This window comes from Psittacula echo (assembly GCF_963264785.1).
Source record: "Psittacula echo genome assembly, chromosome: 10".
NCBI lineage: Eukaryota > Metazoa > Chordata > Aves > Psittaciformes > Psittacidae > Psittacula > Psittacula echo.
This window is the reverse complement of record NC_137741.1, coordinates 1,085,738-1,102,629: the sequence shown is the minus strand read 5'-3', so window position 1 is coordinate 1,102,629 and position 16,892 is coordinate 1,085,738. Positions and strand designations below refer to the sequence as shown.

Here is a 16,892-nt window from a genome sequence, read left to right as displayed (position 1 = left end):
GGCACCACGGCGGCGGGGCGAGGGCCGAGGGGTGGCGGGGGCACTGAGGGGACCATGGCGGCACCCTCGGGCGCTGCGCACCGCGGCCATGCCCTCAGGCCTGGGCTCGCCCACTGCCCCCGGGGGGGGGGCAGACACACGCGCTCCCCTCTGCCGGCGGAGTGGTGCGCTCTCTCGCCAGGCTCGTGGCCGTTTCCATGGGGACGCAGGGACGCCTGCCAGGGGACGAAAACGGCGGCGCTCATTGGCTCCCGCTGGCGGGGGAGGGCGGGGTAGGCGGAGGCACGGGCCAATCCGAAAGCCGTCCGTCCCCCCGGCCCCGCCCCAGCCGGTTAAGGCGGCGGCCGTGACTTCCGGCGCGGCGGTCGCAGGCGGAAGCGGCGGCGCGGACATGGCGTCGGGCGGCTCCCGCTCCCCGTCCCCAGCCGGACGCGTACCCCCGCCCTTCCCCGAGCCCCGCGGCTCCAGCGGCGGCGATGGCGACGCGCCGGGGGCGGCCGACAGCGACTCGGAGGGCGAGGACATCTTTACCGGCACCGTGAGTGAGGGGAGAGGGAAGGGGGACGCCTCGGCGGCAGGCGCGGCCTGGGGCGGCTGTGAGGGGGTGGCTCCGGCGCCGGGCCCTGCAGGCAGCTTCGAGGAGGCCGCCGGGCTTGGTTAAAAGAAGGGGAAAGCTCTCCGAACTTCCCCAGAGTGAAAGGCGGGGGGTGTCGGTGTCTGTGGGTTCTTGTTCCCGATGGGAGACCCGGATCTGCTCCCTTCCCAGAGCACCTCAGGCGCCCTGGGTCACTGTTGAGGGACTGCCCCGGGGTCGCAGGGGGCTGTGGGGCTGCGAAAGGGCTCCTGCCAGGCTGCGCCGCGCTTCCCCCAGTTATAAACCGGTTACAACGTGCCTGTCTTGCAGAGCCCAAGTGCCTCGAAGGAGCCCCTGAGGGTCAGGATGTCCCTGCACGGCGCTGGGGGAAGCTCCCTGCTTCTCGGCACCCACCTAGGTCAGGGCTGAGTGACTCCCAGGCAGGCTGCCTCGCTGGTGTTTTGCTGTTAGCTGCAGCTCAGGAGCTTTGCTGGGCAGTTCGTGAGGCTTCACAGCCCTGCCTGCCTTCCACCGGCATCAGTTCTTGTCCCCTCAACATTCAGGGAGTGCTGGTGTGGCTGATGTGGTGTTTGCTGCCCTCAGTTTGGTTTTGGGTGATGAACACCTCCCTGCAGTGAGAGTGAGAGGACTGGGGGCTTCTGACGTCCCTTGCTTGTGGTGAAGAGGCTTGTCAATACCTTGGTGACCTCCCTTGCCTTGTGCTGGCACAACTGAGATTCTAGGAAGGGTTGGTGGTACTTGTTCAGTGAAGCAGGTTGCTCTGTTGTTGTATGAATTCCCTGCTAAAGGTGGAGGTGTGAATGGTGAAAGGTTTCAGCACTTTTTCTTTCTATTGCCTCCTGTGCACAAACCCATGTTGTTGAAGGCTGTTGGCATTAACCCATGCCAGCTGCGCCTGCATTTGCTCCAGTCAGTGACCAGCAGGCAGGAGGGGATTTCAGACACTGGCTGGTGCTTTCCCAAGCTGAATCCCTCCCAGCCAGCTGCTCTGCAGCCAAAAGCTCTGCAGGCTGAGGCAGGTCACGTTGTCCCCTGCGAGGGCTGACACTGAGCTTCTGCCGGCCTCACCCAGGCTCTGTCCAGCCCACTCCTGCCAGCAGGGCCTGGGGTGGTGGCTCTGGCAGGAAGCTCTCCAGACACCTGCCTGGTGCTGCCCTGGTGCCAGTGAGCTGTGCTCAGGGCCCAAGGCAGATCTGGGGAGATGTGGGTAGATTCTGCCCTGTGTGAGCTTGAGAGGATAAAGCTGTCACGTTGGTCTGGGCAAAGCAAAGCAACAGTGAGAATACCATGGAAAAGTGCAGCCCTGGCTTTGCAATAGAAAGATGCTGGTATGTCTGGCTGGCTAGGTCTTGAACTTCTCAGGACCTTTCTTTATTGAAGACCTGGAAGATGTAGTAGGTCTTGCTGCTTTGCAGCCCCTGCAGATGAGTGCCAGCTGCCGTGGGCTTTCATGCAAACAAAGTGTTCCTCTGCTGAAGCTGGAGTCTGTTGAGCTAAAGCAGCTTATCTGGTGTTTAGTGTTGTTGAAGCAACTGTTATAACTAAGACTTGGCTCTCCTGTGCGACCTGGTGGCTTTGCTTGTCTGTCTGCCCTTGAGCATTAGCAAAACACTGTGGGAAGCAGGGGGCTGGTGAGGCCCATCCACCCGGCTGGCAGTGTCCAGGTGACTTGGCAGCGTTAGCCCTTGTACAGTAGCCAGCAAAGAGGTGTTTGGGTCAGGCACAAGTGCTGAGCTGGACCTCATCTGTCTGTTGATGAAGGTTGGATCCATGTGTGACCACAGTCTTCTCCAGGGATGCCCTCAAGGGTCAGCTCTCCCGAGCCCTGTGGTGTAAGCATCAGGCTGTTGCTGCAGGACCTAGTGAATTTCTGCCTGCACATGTGGTGGCTGGGGTGTGCTAAACCAACCCTTGGGGATGGCAGGGGGAGTGTTGTGGGCTGAGCTGGAAGGGGCTGTGGCTCTTTTGTAGTGGCAGATGAAGTAGGAACAGTGTGGTGCATTCATAGGCCTAGGAGCTAAACTTAAGGCAAACTGAGAAGCTGTCATGATAGCAAAGCAGGTAGCTTGTGTCTGCATGTGGGAGCTGCAGAGTCATTAGGGGAACTTCAGAGCCCACCCTGCCTTGTCCATGTGGAGTGGGTTTTTTTTACCAATTTGAAGAGCTGTAGAAGCAGAGGATCTGAATGAGACCTACAGATGTCCCTAATGTAGGTCACTGGTGGTAGTAGCTCTCTTGTTGGCTTGGCGACTGGCTGGAAGAGGTCCCTGTGGTGGTAGCACTCTTGTTGGCTTGGGTGCTCTGAAGGTGCTCGAGGATGGGTCCGGATGCTGTGTTTGACATGAGTGTCTCTGCTGCCCACTCTCTGTCACTAGCAGATGGAGCTCATGTCCCAGCTTTCTTCTCCAGGAAAATACTCTGAAATATAGGAGCACTCAGTGACTCTAATGTCACTGGTGTTTTATGTACTCAAAGACTCGAGCCCACTGCTTTATTCCTTCAGGAGCAATGGGAACTGATGCTTCCTTGCAGAAGGAAGTGCCAAAGGAGCCTGTTGGTTTGGAGTCACTGCTGAGAGTGCTCCATTTACTGGCTGTCAAAGACCTGTTCTGTTCTCTGCAGAGACATTTGAGCACAGCTCTTGCTGCCCGGTTCTTGCTTGTCTGCCTCCAAACCAAGGGAGGATTTGTGATGCTGGCTCTGGTAGTGCTTGCTGCAGAAATAGCTCTACCTTCTGGTGTGGTGGACTGGTTGGTGTGCAGGCTCTTGAGTGGAGTTTTGCCTTGTTCCCGTGCCTGCTCCCAGTAGCCAGGATGCCCCCCCCCCAGTGAAGCTATGTGCCAAGGGGCTATTTGCTGTGGCAGGATCAGCTGTGTGGTAAGTCCTGGTCCTGGGGCTCAGGGCTGGCTTGTCCTGGCCAAGCTGTACAAGGGGAGCATGAGCTTTGGATTGCAGAGTGTGATGTGCAAGACTTTGTTGCAAAATAGAGAGAGCCATGCCCAGCCTTGGTCCAGCTGTGAGAGGTGGTGTAGGAGATGTTCTGGCTCCATGAAGCCAGCTTCCTGGTGCCAGGGCAGTGGACTACGTGTGCTCCGCTGAGCACATGGAAGGGGGCTGCTGCATTAAAGTAGGCTGGAACCAGCCGTCTGGGAAGGGCAGCTCTGTTCATAGTAGTGGTTGAGCTGCCACACAAGTTAAGCTGCTGACAAGGCTCCTGTGGTCCCCGGTGTCTTGCCTTTGGCTCTGCTTCCAGCAGCTGGTGGCTTGGCTTTCCCAAGGGAAGGGATCTCCTGCTGGCAGTATGTTTTGCTCACTGTGGGTTAGCTCAGAGACTCCTTAGTGCTGCCCACCTGCCTTGATGTGGCGTTAGTGCTGGTAGTGCACATCACTACCTGCAAGTGGCATGGCCGGTGTGTTGTGGGTGTTCTGAACAGGAGCACTCTGGTATACTCAGCTGCCTGCTGCTCCTGACAGCTGTAGTGGAAGAACTGTGGCTGTTGCTCTCTGCCTGTGGGCTGGCATGTCCCAGTGACCTGCTGGCTGCTCCTGCTCTGCTCAGCATCGGGAGAAACTGGCTCTGAAGTTTGATGTGGCACTTGGCGTCCTTAATGGCAGGGATGCCTCAGTGTGCAGCCTTGCTGGCAAAGAGCATGGGTGGAAGGGAAGAAGTCTGTGATGTCCTCTCACTCTGCTCGCACAGTAGTGATGCTGTCTGGCAGTGGCTAGGAAGGTGAGCTGTTTGCTCCTCCAGCCTCCATTCCTCAGTGTAAATAGCCTCTTGTCTATGTGCTTTTAATTCTCTTGCAGACCAAGCCCACGGCTCCAAAAAGGGAATCTCTTCTCCCTGTGAGCAGCGCTTCCAAAGAGAATGGGGTTCGTGTAGAGCAAGATGATCAGGACTTGTTTGCAGGTGAGTCTGTATCTGCTGGGTGTTTGATGGGGCTTTCTGAACTCTAAACCTGGGGTGATCTGCTTTTAAGTCTGCCATGCGGGTCATAGATATTTCTGGACCATCTCAGGTCCTTATCTCCAGCTCGTGTTCCAGTCTGCTCTGGAAGGATTGAGCTCTGGTGGTATTTTTGGGAAGGTTGGAGTAGCCTTTTCCAGGTCTCTGGCATAATCATGCAGCTGGATTAGCTGTTTTGAAGCTGAACAGGATGAAGAGGATTAAAAATGGGGTTTGATTTAATTTTGTTGCCTAAGCTGTAAGGTGGTGTGTGTCTTTCAGACTTAAAAGGCTTTTGTTCTCTACCTTCTCCTCCCTCCATGCAGGTGGAGGAGGCATCTTCAGTAGAGACATGGCTGTTCCCAAGGAACAGGAAACATAACACCCCTCAGCAGGGGAAAACAAGGAGGGTCAGGCTGTTCCCAACCCTGGCATGGTGGGACACTTCCATCAGGGAGGTCAATTCTGGAGACAGTTGCTAACAGGTGGAAGGTTATACTTCCTCTGGGTGGGGAAGTGTCCTGGGAAGGAGCCAGCCTTCCAGGCTGGCCTGTGTGCCATGTAGGAACCAGCTCGGCTTTAGCTGTTAGAGTGTGCAGCTCCTCTAGCACACAGCAAGGAGGTGATGCCTGCCTCATTCTAGAATAAGTTTACTGCATTAGCTTAATGTTCTCCAGCAGGATTGACAAAATACTCTTACTGGAATGGAGATGCACTAAGTTGTGCTTTTCCCAGTGCTTACAGGTGGCATCCCTATGGATTTTTTTTTCTCTAAATAAGAACTATTGTTACTCCCTAGATCCCATGCATGTCTTCGAGATATCAAAATTACCTTTTCAGAACTCCAAAGTAGAGAGGCTGACCCTTGCAAACTTCTCTTGACAGATGCCACTGTAGAGTTGTCTCTAGACAGCACGCAAAACAACCAGAAGAAGGAACTGGCCAAAGCATCCAGTCCTGCCCCCTCGTTAGAAGTAGCTGCAAGCTCTTCTTCTAGAAACCCTCCAAAGAGCTATGAGGAGGTGAGAATTGCTTTTCCAACTTGCCCTGCTGGTTTCAGACTGTAATTGGCAGGAACCTGTCTGTTTACTTAGTTGTAAACATGCATCTTAAATGATGCAATCAATGTAATTGCCATATTGGATGCGCTGGCTTGCATCTTGGGCCATCAGCCTGGGACTGATACTGCTAAAGTGGGGTTCAGATCAGGCTGATGGCATTGTTGCTCATGTGGTGGTGCAGAACTGCTTCCAAAGCTCACATAGCAAGTGCCTGCTCCAGTCCTGAGGGTCCGAGCAATGACTCTGACCTCTAACACACTGTATTGCTAAAGATGGGGCAAGTAGTGTAGCAACTGTCGTCCATGTTTTTGAAAGAGAGTCTCCTGGGTGACATGAGAGTACAGGGTCCCTAAGCAGAACTTGTAATCTGGTTGCCAAGCCCAGTTAATCAAGTGGTGCTTGGCCTAAATCTGGGTTTTTTCAATGTAGAGAGACTGAAACTATTTTGGAGACAAGAAAATTGCTCCTTTTCTGCCCCAAGCACCCCCAAGCTCATGAAATTGGACTCTGCAGCACCATTAGTAGTGTCTCAGGTTGGCTTCAGGCTGGTTTAAGTGCAATGTATGATGAAAAGACACGTTCAGCCTTGGTCTGCCTGTTGCTATCCTGACTCTCCATCCCCCTGTGCCTACACAGTACAACTTCTGCATAGGTTTAGTATCTGATGCTGTTTCAAGTGAGAACTGAAATCACGATGTAAAAGAGCTTAAAGGGAACTCTCGTGCACAGAGCTCAGGCTGGACTCTGGAGTTTCACCTTGGGGCTGAGCAGTTTGTACATCAGTCTGTGCAGATGGTGGTTTAGTAAAACAAATCCAGTTTGAGATCCTTGAAATATATAGCCTGGACACAAGTGAGAAGCTCCAGGACTTTATAGAGTGGTCTTAGACAGACAGAAAAGCCAAAGGTATCTTTGTAGCGTGACAAGCTCACTATAATGTATGGGACTTCATGGTTTAGGGTGGTTTGAAGCCTGACTTTCCAGTTTTAACTTGCTGTCTTCCTGTGGTTACTCCAAACAGCTGGAAGAAGAGGAACAGGAAGACAAATTTGAGCTGACTGTAGGAGTGAGTGACCCAGAGAAAGTTGGTGAGTTAACGTGCTGTCCTGCTACACAGTGAGGCACAGTTAGAGAAGCCAAGCTTGGCAGTAGGACCAAATGCAGCTATTGCCTCCACATGCCACAGCTCCAGCTTTCGAGCTGTCTCTGCAAGTGCAAACTTGATCCTGGAGCAGCTTCTCCAAGACTTCTTCCAACACCTAGAAGAAATGAAGCTACACAAAGCACGCAAATGCTCCTGAAACCAGGAGCAGGTTCCGGAAAGACAGGGACCTCAAAGGCAGAGAGTTTTTGGGAGGGTGAAACATGATGCTTGCAGTAGCAGAGCTTGGTGTCTGGAACTGTGGTGACCAACTTGACCTGACCTCCTGGAAGCACTGTCCTGTGTGCAGCTGGCAAGGGGGAGGCAAATTGCCTTCACCTAAATCTGGGTGTCCTGGTTCAGCAGTAGCAGTCATTTTTTCTACTTCTTAGTAGCTGGTGCAGCGCTGTGGTTTTGACTTTTGGCCTGGGAATAATACTGATAAAGCCGATGTTTTCAGTTGCTGGTCAGAATGTTTACCCTGACCAAGGACTTTGTGAGTCTCATGCTCTGCCAGGGAGGAGGGGAAGCCAGGAGGAAGCAGAAACAGGACACCTGACCCAAACTAGCCAAAGAGGTATTCCATACCACAGCACGTCATGCCCAGGAGGTATAACTGAGAGTTCCTGGAAGGGCTAGATCACTGTGGGATGGGGTCGAAGTATCAGTCAGTGAGGTGTTGTATTCTCTTCCCTTGTTATTTCCTTTATCATTATTATTACTGGTGGTAGCAGTAGTGATTTGTGTTATACCTTGGTTACTAAACTGTTCTTATCTCAACCCGTGGGAGTTGCATTCTTTTGATTCTCCTCCCTGTCCCTCCAGGAGCGGGGGGGAAGAAAAGGGTCCGGGGGGAAGTAGACTGCATAGTTCTAATTTACGGCCTGGGCTTAAACCACGACACTGGGTGTCCTGAAGTATTCTGTGCTCTGGCACCTTCCCTAGTAGCTGTGCTTGCCAGGGAAGCAGCTCTGGCTTCAAACTGAGGCACAAGAGGGTTTCTCTCTGAAAGTGAGGGTCAGAGGAACCTGGCCAGCTATGTGGCAGTCCCCGGGGTGCAGAGAACCCAAGGTAACATCTGATCCCAGCCAGTGGAGCAGCCTCACAAGTGGCAGTTTGTTCTCACTCCATCTTGTGATCTCTGGAACTGGGAGGTACGCTGAGTTGTAAATCAGAGCTATCCTAGGGGCAGCAGCAAACCTCTGAGAGTGCCCTTCAGCTGAACTACCAGGTAAACAAGGGGATTTCTGTGTTAGCTGCAGAACACTGCCTGTGATGTCTCAGAATCCAGCCACATGCAGCCAGGGGCTGCCTGAACCTGCACCCTCTCAATAGGCTGCTTCATGTGCTGTACAGCCACCGAATTGTTGCGTGCTGAGCAGATGTGTAGAGTCAGCCCAAATGCTGTCAGCGTAACAAGTCCCCGATTGTCAGTGTTGGCTGCCTTAGGAAGGAAAAGGAGGGCTCAGCAGTCAGGGTGGGGAAATGCCTAGTGGGCAGGAGTCCAGGTCCTGCAGTGAGATGCTGCCTGTGTGAGGATTCAGAGCTCTATCAGGCTGAAGATCAGAACCACTGAGACAGGCAAAGGCCAGAAGACTGCAGGAGCCTTGTGCTTTGCATTCAGGTGATGCTGATCTTGTGATACTGATGCCTTGTTCCTGTTTTCCACAGGGGATGGTATGAATGCCTACGTAGCCTACAAAGTGTCAACACAGGTATGTCTAATTCATAGTGCCTGACATGGGTGCCTTTATTTTCCCAAGGCAGCCAGACTGTTTGTTCTTTGGCAAGCCAGTGGTGACCTAAATAGACGGGAGGTCTGAGCACCTTGTTACATGGATTCAGGAATTTTAATCCACCCCTGCAGATCTAAGGATGAGCCTAGCTGAGAAATAGGGTTTGAATCTTATTTGAAAGGAGACTGTTTTTTACAGCTAGTTACCACTTTGCCATCCTGGCTGATACCAATGTTCAGCACTGGGAGTGAGCAGCAGGAATGACATCTGTTAGGGAGAGCCCCAAATGTTGAAGCTGTTGCTAAAGGATCAGTGGTGATGGTAGTGTCAGGTTAAGCCAACCTGAACTCAGCTCTCACTGAAGAGCTGCTGCTGCTTCATGTCAGGACCTGCTGTCCTGGGCTTGTCACAAGAAATGGAGCTTTCTGCAGCTGCTGCCCTCCTTGGAGCTGTGAAATGCTGCTCTGAGCTCTGCAAAAGGTTGCTCCTAGTGTCTGTACAGCAGCTGCTGGGCTACAGGCATCCTGTGGTCTGAAGCTGATGGTGTCTGAGGGGGACTTGTTAGTCTCTGGTCCTGCTCTCTAAACAGTCAAAAGCCACTGGTGGCCCCTGTAGTCTTAAGGTGAGCAAGTGTGACATGACAGCAGTCCCTGTTCCTGTGTGGAGCAGGGATGATGGGATTAGGCATTGGGCAGGGCTCAACCAGCAGCCTGTGGCTGCAGTAACAGCTGCTCTATTGTTTAGTGACATTAATACTGCTGCTTGGGCCAAGGAGAACTGCTAGGAGGTGAGCTGCTGAAAACCTAGGCTGAAGTTTGCTCTCTTCATTGCTTATACATTGCAGAGCTCAAGCTGTCCTACTTCATTGCCAGAAGTGACAGCAGGTAGAGCTAGCAAGGCTGTGCATGCAGGGGCCAGCTTCCCTGGGTGAGTCTGAACCGAGTCCCATCTCTTTCCCCAGACGAGCATGCCAATGTTCAGGAGCAAGCAGTTCTCAGTGAAAAGGAGGTTCAGTGACTTCCTGGGTCTCTATGAGAAGCTGTCTGAGAAGCATGCCCAGAATGGGTTCATCGTCCCTCCGCCGCCTGAGAAGAGTCTCATAGGTGAGTGGTGGAGCTGGTCCTTCCAATGGTGAGCTTCGTGCCTGAAGGCCAGACCTGCCTGCAGTCTCAAAGCTGAGAGGGAAGCGCAGCTATGGAAAATAATCTGACTTCTGTGATACAGACAAAACTCTGGTTCCATACTTGGAGCTCGGAGCTTAAAGCCTCGTTTGGGTTTGCAGGTGCCTCCGCACCTGCTTGCCGTAGAGTAAAGCTTTCTGCTCTGTGCTGTCCACTTGGGTGCAGCTGTAACCCTTCCAGTCTCGCCTGGCATTGCTTTGCCTCTCCTGCATATCTACTTCTGCTAGCTGTTAGGAACAAGCAGATTTTAAATTTCGAAGTAGCTCTTGCTGATGCAAGGTCTAATTCCTCTTGTAAAATGCCTCTCCTGCTGTCTCCCTGATAGCCTGTACCTTGTGACAAACCATGCTACCTTGTGTGTCAAGTGTGAAGCAGCTCGGTAATTTGTGTCTTCCTTCTGTGCTAGGAATGACCAAAGTGAAAGTTGGGAAGGAAGATTCCTCCTCTGCAGAGTTCCTCGAGAAAAGACGGGCTGCTCTAGAGAGGTACAGACCCCAACAGCTTTTCCCTCCTGCCTGAGCCAAGCAAGGGACCTCTGAAAGGTCAGACTGGCTGCACATTCCCCCTACCTGAGAAAAGCTTCTAGGCCTGGGGCAGATTGGAGGCTGTTGAAGAGTTGCAGCTGCAGAGAGTTGCTTTGACTCTGTAAAACAATCTCCTGCTTCAAAAGCCTCTGCTGGTGTTTGGTCTAAATCTGGCCAAACTCCACTGACAAGGCAGGGAGCAAACTGAGCTGTCTCAGGAGCCAAAAAATGTGAAGTAATTGTACAAACAGTGCAGAGCAGGTGAGAAACAGCTCGATCTCTAGCTTGCACTCTGATTACACAGCTACAAGTGGCCTTTGCTCTGTGTTGCCTGTTGTAGTTAGCACTGGGGTGCTGATCCCCTCCAGCTGCAGCCTCTGAAAGATCTGTTCAAGCTGTTAAAGATGTAAGGCTGGATCTTGATCACTTGGCAGATCCAGTAACTTTCTCACTATTGGAACTATTAATCAAAGGGCTGGTCTTGCAGGCTGGTCCACAGGAAGGTAGGACTCCTGGTGGGTGAAGGAAAGCAGCTCCCAAACTGCTGTTCCAGGTTGAACAAGCAGTGTGTTGTGGCTCATTGTGGTGGCTTGGGGCCAGGTTTATTACCACCAGAGTGACTCTTGGTATGTTCCTCTGCACAGGTACCTCCGGAGGGTGGTCAGCCACCCAACAATGCTGCAGGACCCAGACGTCCGGGAGTTCTTGGAAAAGGAGGAGGTCAGTAGTGCGGAATAATGTAGCTCCAAGCATCTTGGAAGTGCAGAAGAAACTGGTACGCAACCAGTCAATGAGGCATGAGAAGCAGCAAAACTCTGTAAGAGCTCTTAACCAGTGATAGTGATAACAGATGTGGTGGGTTGACCCTGACTGGATGCCATGTGCCCGCCAAAGCTGCTGTCACTCACCTCAGCTGGGCAGGGAAGAGAACATATAAAGGCTGGTGGGCTGAGCTGAGGACAGGGAGATCACTCAACATGGGTAAAACGTATCCAACTCGGGGAAAATGTATTTAATGCCAATCAAATTGGAGCAGGATAATGAGAAGTAAAACCAGATCTTAAAGTGCCTTCCCCCCATCCTTCCCTTCTTCCCAGGCTTAACTTTACTCCTGAATTCTTTTTTTTCCCCCAGAATGGTGCAGGGGAACGGAGAACAGGGGTTGTGATCAGTTTGTCACACTTTGTCTCTGCTGCCCCTTCCTTCCCAGAGAAGGACTCCTCACACTCTTCCCCTGCTTTAGTGTGGGCTCCCTCCTGTAGGAAACAGGCCTCCATGAGCTTCTGCCCGACCTTGGTGTCTGCAGAGTTCTGACAGATTCTCATTCCTCTTTGGCTGCGGTTTCTGTTGCAGAGCAACTTTTCCACCTTAAATATGTTACCACGCACTGCCACTGTCACTAATGGGCTTGGCCTTGACCAGTGTTGGGTCTGTCTTGGAGCTGTTGGCATTGGCTCTATTGGACATGGGAGAAGCTTCCAGCAGCTTTTCACAGAAGCCACCTCTGCACCCCCTGCTACCAAGCCCCTTCCACGCAATGTGAATACAACAGAACTTCCTTCTGTGTGGGTGCTTGTCTGAGCGCTGCACACTCACAAAGAGCTTCGGCCTCCTTTGCATCCATTGTGGTGAGGGGTTGTGTTGAGAGCACGGGTGGTCTTAGCTCTCTGAAACCCATGACAGCAGTGTAGCCTGCTGTTTGGAGATGAGGGGCGTCCTGATGCTCAGATGTTGTGGGAGAGCTGGCTTCCTACTGAAACATGTGGCTGGTGTGGTCCCTGCTCCTCAGTGGGAAGTGTGACCATGCCCATCTGCATGCCTGATGCAGAGAAGTCATTCTTCAAGAGGCTGAGCTTTGGGGGAACCTTGGCCTGAGTGATTGCAGCACTAATGCTGTGCTGGAGCTCTGGTGTAGGAGCAGGCATCATGGAAACACCTCACTTTGCTGCTGGGCAGCTTCAGCTCTCCCTGGAAAGTAGTTGTGGTTGGTGTAGAGTATTCCCCAGCTCTGCTACATGCCTGTGGCAGCTCTGACAGCCCTCAGTTCAATAGTGTGGCTGGTTCCTACAGGTCTGTGTTACTTCAGCCAAGCAGAACAGGCAGACCCCACATACAGTGTAACATTTAGGAGCTCCTCATTTGTTTGTAACCTACTCCAGTCCCATTGTTGGGAATGTTGTGTGGGCTTTGCCACTGCTGAGGCAGTGTCTGGCTGATACTTTGCAGTAGCTGTGTGCGGAGAAGCCCTATCCATCAAGGGGCCCACAAGGGAGGATGAAGTGGTGGCTGCTGTCTAAGCTGTTTCTATCTCCTGGCAAAGCAAACTATTTCTATTTCTTTATAGCTACCAAGAGCAGTGGGCACCCAGGCCCTGAGTGGAGCAGGAATACTGAAGATGTTCAACAAAGCTACGGATGCTGTCAGTAAAATGACCATCAAAATGAACGAATCGGACATAGTAAGTGTTAGGACACCTCTGGGCCGTCCTTGTCCTCGCTCTGGAGCTGTGTGCTCTTGCCAGAGCGAGCTTTGGGTGGGAGATGCCAGGAAAGCCCCGCAGCGGTGCCATATGTGGGAATCAGCTCTTGGATTCGTTTCAGTGGTTTGAGGAGAAGCTGCAGGAGGTGGAGTGTGAGGACCAGCGGCTCCGGAAGCTGCACGCTGTCGTGGAGACACTGGTGAACCACAGGAAAGGTGACGAGCTGGGGGCTGCTTGAGCTGGAGCTTGGCCTGTAGCAGTTAAACCTGACCTGCACTGGTGTGCAGGTGTTCCAGGAGGCACTTCTGAGGAGATACCACAGAGCTTCCTTATTAAGAACTCCCTGTCTCTTCATTATGGGAGACAAATAGAACAGTGATCCCACCTCTTCTGCCCAGGCCTACCAGTTTAGGATGTTGGTGTCAGAGTGAGTGTCCTGCTGGGTGAGGCTGCTGTAGCAAACCTGAGCAGAGCTGATATTACTACCAATTCCAAGCTGTCCTCTGGCAGGGAGCGGCGATGTTTTTCTTCCCTTGTATGTTTTGGCTGATTTTGGCAAAGCTCTGCCTTGTCCTCCCGCTCTGCTGCTTCCCTTCTCCTCCCTGGCTGGAGTTTCCCAGCCCTCCTCCTGCCATGCTGCAGGAGCTGCTGGCTCTGACCGAGATGGTGCTGCCTCTTCCAGCCCACATCTCCTGGGGCTACAGCAGAGCAGCTGCTAGGGCTGACCTCTAGGCTGGGGCTTGGCTTGCAGAGCACCTGGGGAAGCAAGGCCCCTTGGTTGACTCTTGTTTCCTTCACTAGAGCTAGCGCTGAACACTGCCCAGTTTGCAAAGAGCCTGGCCATGCTGGGGAGCTCGGAGGACAACACAGCCCTGTCCCGGGCACTGTCCCAGCTGGCTGAGGTGGAGGAGAAGATTGAGCAGCTGCACCACGAACAGGCTAACAATGACTTCTTCCTTCTGGCTGAGCTCCTGGGAGACTACATCCGCCTGCTTTCGGTTGTAAGGGTGAGCACTCCTTTGGGGCAAGCCCTAGGCTCTGCTGCTGGTTCTGACCTTAGGCTTAGGTGTGCCAGGGGGCAGCTGGTCTTCTAAAGTCAAGCACAGAGCATGCCATGCTTCTGACCTGTCCAGGCAGAGGGAAAACTTGCTGTTTGTCCAGCTGTGGATGTGTTGGGAGTGGTTAGATTGGAAAAGTGGGGTAGGTGAGGCCTTACTGTGCTGCTGCTCTCCAGGGGGAGTTGTGCAGCAAGTTCATGGCTTGCAGGGGGTCACAACTCTTCTGGAGGTGAAAACTGGCTACTGCAGAGGGGCTGAGCTGATAACCTGTGATCTGGGTGTTGCAAATAGATTTGCTGGGGAAGAGTTTGAGTCTTTGAGCCTGCAGCCTGCCCAGTGTGCTGGGGGCTGAAAGAAACAGGTCCCAAGTGAGCTGACTTCTTCCTGCCCCAAACATGTCCTGCCTCTGTGCAGTTGTTTCCAGAGGCTGCAGAGGCCAGAATGCAGCCTTGTGAATAGGCACAGGCCTCCTTGGTCTGCCAGTCTGTACTGAGAGGTGTGGTGGGTGCTCCAGAGCAAGGCCAAGATCTCCCATAGTGATGGAGGTATAAAGCTGGGATGTTCTAGTAAGGAGCCCTCAGGCTTTACCTGCCTTGTGGCTGCTCTGTCCTTCTGACCAGGCTATTGGGACACTGGGACACTGCTTTTGCTTTCCTAGCTTTTCCCCATAATCTGGCTGGATGCATTCAGATGCCTAATGGAGTTTCCTTGCTTGGACTCATAATTTGCAGGACTGCTTAAGATCATCTTGGCCTCCTGATGGGTGTCTGTGAGCTGCTGCTAGAGATCCAATGTGGGGTGGGCAGAGGCAGCCCCTCACTGCTCCGCTCTTCATGGCAGGACTGAAGGGGTCCTCCAGTGGAGCTTGGGGATGTGCCAGACATTGTGCTTGGGGTGCTGCCAGCTCATGGGTGGCCTCAGGCCTGCCCAGGCTTGCGCTGGACCCTGTGTGTGGCTGGAGCTCTTCAGTGGCTCCTGCCAAACCCTCGAGCTGGTGAGCAAACCCCTGTGTGGAGAGAGGCCCCGAAGCTGTTCCTGAGGCACAAGGTGGTTGATGTTGCACCTTGTAGAGCAGTGCATGTTCTGGCTCAGGTTGAGTTAACGCAGAGGAGAGCCCAGGACCTCACTTAATGAAGCAGAGCAGAGCTCAGTCTCTGCTCCTTCCTTGCAGGGAGCCTTTGACCAGCGCATGAAGACCTGGCAGCGGTGGCAGGATGCCCAGACCATGCTGCAGAAGAAGAGGGAGATGGAGGCCAGGCTGCTGTGGGCCAACAAACCTGACAAGCTGCAGCAGGCCAAGGATGAGATCATGGAGGTAGGGACCGGGGTGTGCTTGGTCCTGCTCAGCTCCTTCCCTCTGTGCTCTGCCCCAGAGCTGAAGGGATGGGTATCTCTTGCCAAGTGTGCATCAAGAGGTAAGCCAGCCTTGAGCAAGCCCTGCGGGAAGCCTCAGGAGGGGCTACTTGTGTCCCACCTCCTGTGGTTTGCTCACAGCAAGCCGGGGTGCAGCTTGCTGTGTGGGTGAGGACCGGGAATGCCAAGCTTTGCTCTGGCAGAGCCTCTCTCACTGTCATGAGTACAGAACTGCTTCGAGAGGGCAGCGAGAGGTTCTTCACGTCGCCTGCCCTGCAGACAGCTGCATGCTTCCTCTCTCTGCAGTGGGAGTCTCGTGTCACACAGTACGAAAGGGACTTTGAACGGATTTCTGCCGTCATCCGCAAGGAAGTGATACGGTTTGAGGTAAGTTTGGTCCCGCTCTCAGCCTGCAGCCTTCCACCTGCCTGGCCTTGGTGTGCCTTGACTGGGAACACGAGCCAAGGGTCACTGGGCTCCTGACCCTGCTCCCAGTGCAGCGGTTGGCAGTGTCTTTACATCTGGACACATCCCGGTTGGGGCATCGCTGCTCTGGGCAGAGCTGGTGGCTTTTGGCCATGGGGAGGTTTCTGTGTGAGAAGCGTACCCTTTGAAATGAAGGTGGGTGCGCAGAGACCCTGTGAGCCGTGAGGCTGTGACCAGAGAGGAGCTTCATGCGCAACATCTCAAGCTCTTGTGCTGGTCTCTGTGGTGCCCCAGGAGGAACAGGGAAACCCTGGTGGTTTCTCCTTCCCCCTCAGAAGCTGGAGAGGTTGGTTTGGTGGTGCATTCACCCTTGCGCTGACTCCTTGTGCCCGTCTCTTGCAGAAAGAGAAATCCAAGGACTTCAGAAACCACGTCACGAAATACCTTGAGACGTTACTGAACTCTCAGCAGCAGGTGAGTGATGGGTTTTACCTCTTGATGCTCAGCTCAGTGTGAACCCCACTGTGGGTGCATCCTGTCCCTGGGTGAGGGGAGGGATGAGCCCCCATGGGCTGGAGCAGGGGCAGATACAAGCCTTGCACCCCCCCTGGATGCCTTGCAGGGGGGAGCTGTGCCCTGTGGAGGGACTTCTCTTGCCCCTCCCTGCTTCTCAGCCCTCTCTGGGCTTGAGCTGTGCTGGCAAAACCCCGCAGGCTCCTGACTCTGCTGTCTCTTCTCTTGCAGCTGGTGAAGTACTGGGAAGCCTTCCTGCCTGAGGCCAAGGCCATTTCCTAACAGGAGCACAGGAGCAAGCCTGGGATTTGCCTTTTTTTGGGTTGTTTTTTTTTTATATACACTATACCTCTTCCTCTTTTACACGTGAACAAATCCTCGTTCCACACTCTGGAGCTGGTAGAGGTTTAACCCCTGGACAAGCAGCTTGCAAGCCAGTAACTCTTCTAACTGTATATTTTTCATTTAGCAACATATATTTTCTTACTGAAGAGAATCCGGTTTCCTGCTTTGAGACCAGACCTGCAGCAGGGGCGGAACATTCTATGTGAAATGTATATTTTTCAGGCTGGGTTAGGACTCTAATGATTATCTTATCCTGCAGCGCTGTTAACTTCTGTAATAAAACTTCTGTCAGGGCACACCGGCCCCGGGTGGTTGGGAGCGGTAACGGTGCCGCCGTGTTGTGACGGGGCCGCGGGTGACCTTGGGCGCTACCGGCACCTACCGCGGCTCCGGCTGCGGCTTTGGCCCCGCCGCTGCCGGGGCTGTTTTTAGGTCTGAGCTCAGCGGGGCTCTGCGGGGTGGCGGCCGGGGGGGGACCTGTCCCCGAGCGGCAGCTGCGAGGTGCGGGGGCTGCTCCGGCTCCTTCCCGCCTCC

The 16,892-nt window shown here is 53.6% G+C and overlaps 1 protein-coding gene across 2 annotated transcripts; it reads left to right on the top strand.

The window, feature by feature from the left end:
- The first annotated feature begins 374 nt into the window (after nt 1-374).
- On the top strand, nt 375-16,654 carry SNX1 (sorting nexin 1). Of its 2 annotated transcripts, none has more exons than XM_080626744.1 (15): nt 375-538; nt 4,403-4,505; nt 5,427-5,563; nt 6,624-6,690; nt 8,415-8,458; nt 9,441-9,582; nt 10,067-10,145; nt 10,829-10,904; nt 12,529-12,642; nt 12,785-12,878; nt 13,465-13,670; nt 14,893-15,036; nt 15,381-15,461; nt 15,903-15,974; nt 16,245-16,654. In XM_080626744.1, exons 1-15 carry the CDS (start codon nt 392-394, stop codon nt 16,293-16,295), a joined length of 1,557 nt encoding a protein of 518 aa, XP_080482870.1. In that variant the 5' UTR covers nt 375-391; the 3' UTR covers nt 16,296-16,654. The 2 variants fall into 2 exon arrangements, with proteins under 2 accessions (XP_080482870.1, XP_080482869.1); XM_080626743.1 differs by having other exon boundaries at nt 12,767-12,878.
- The last annotated feature ends 238 nt before the right edge of the window (nt 16,655-16,892 follow it).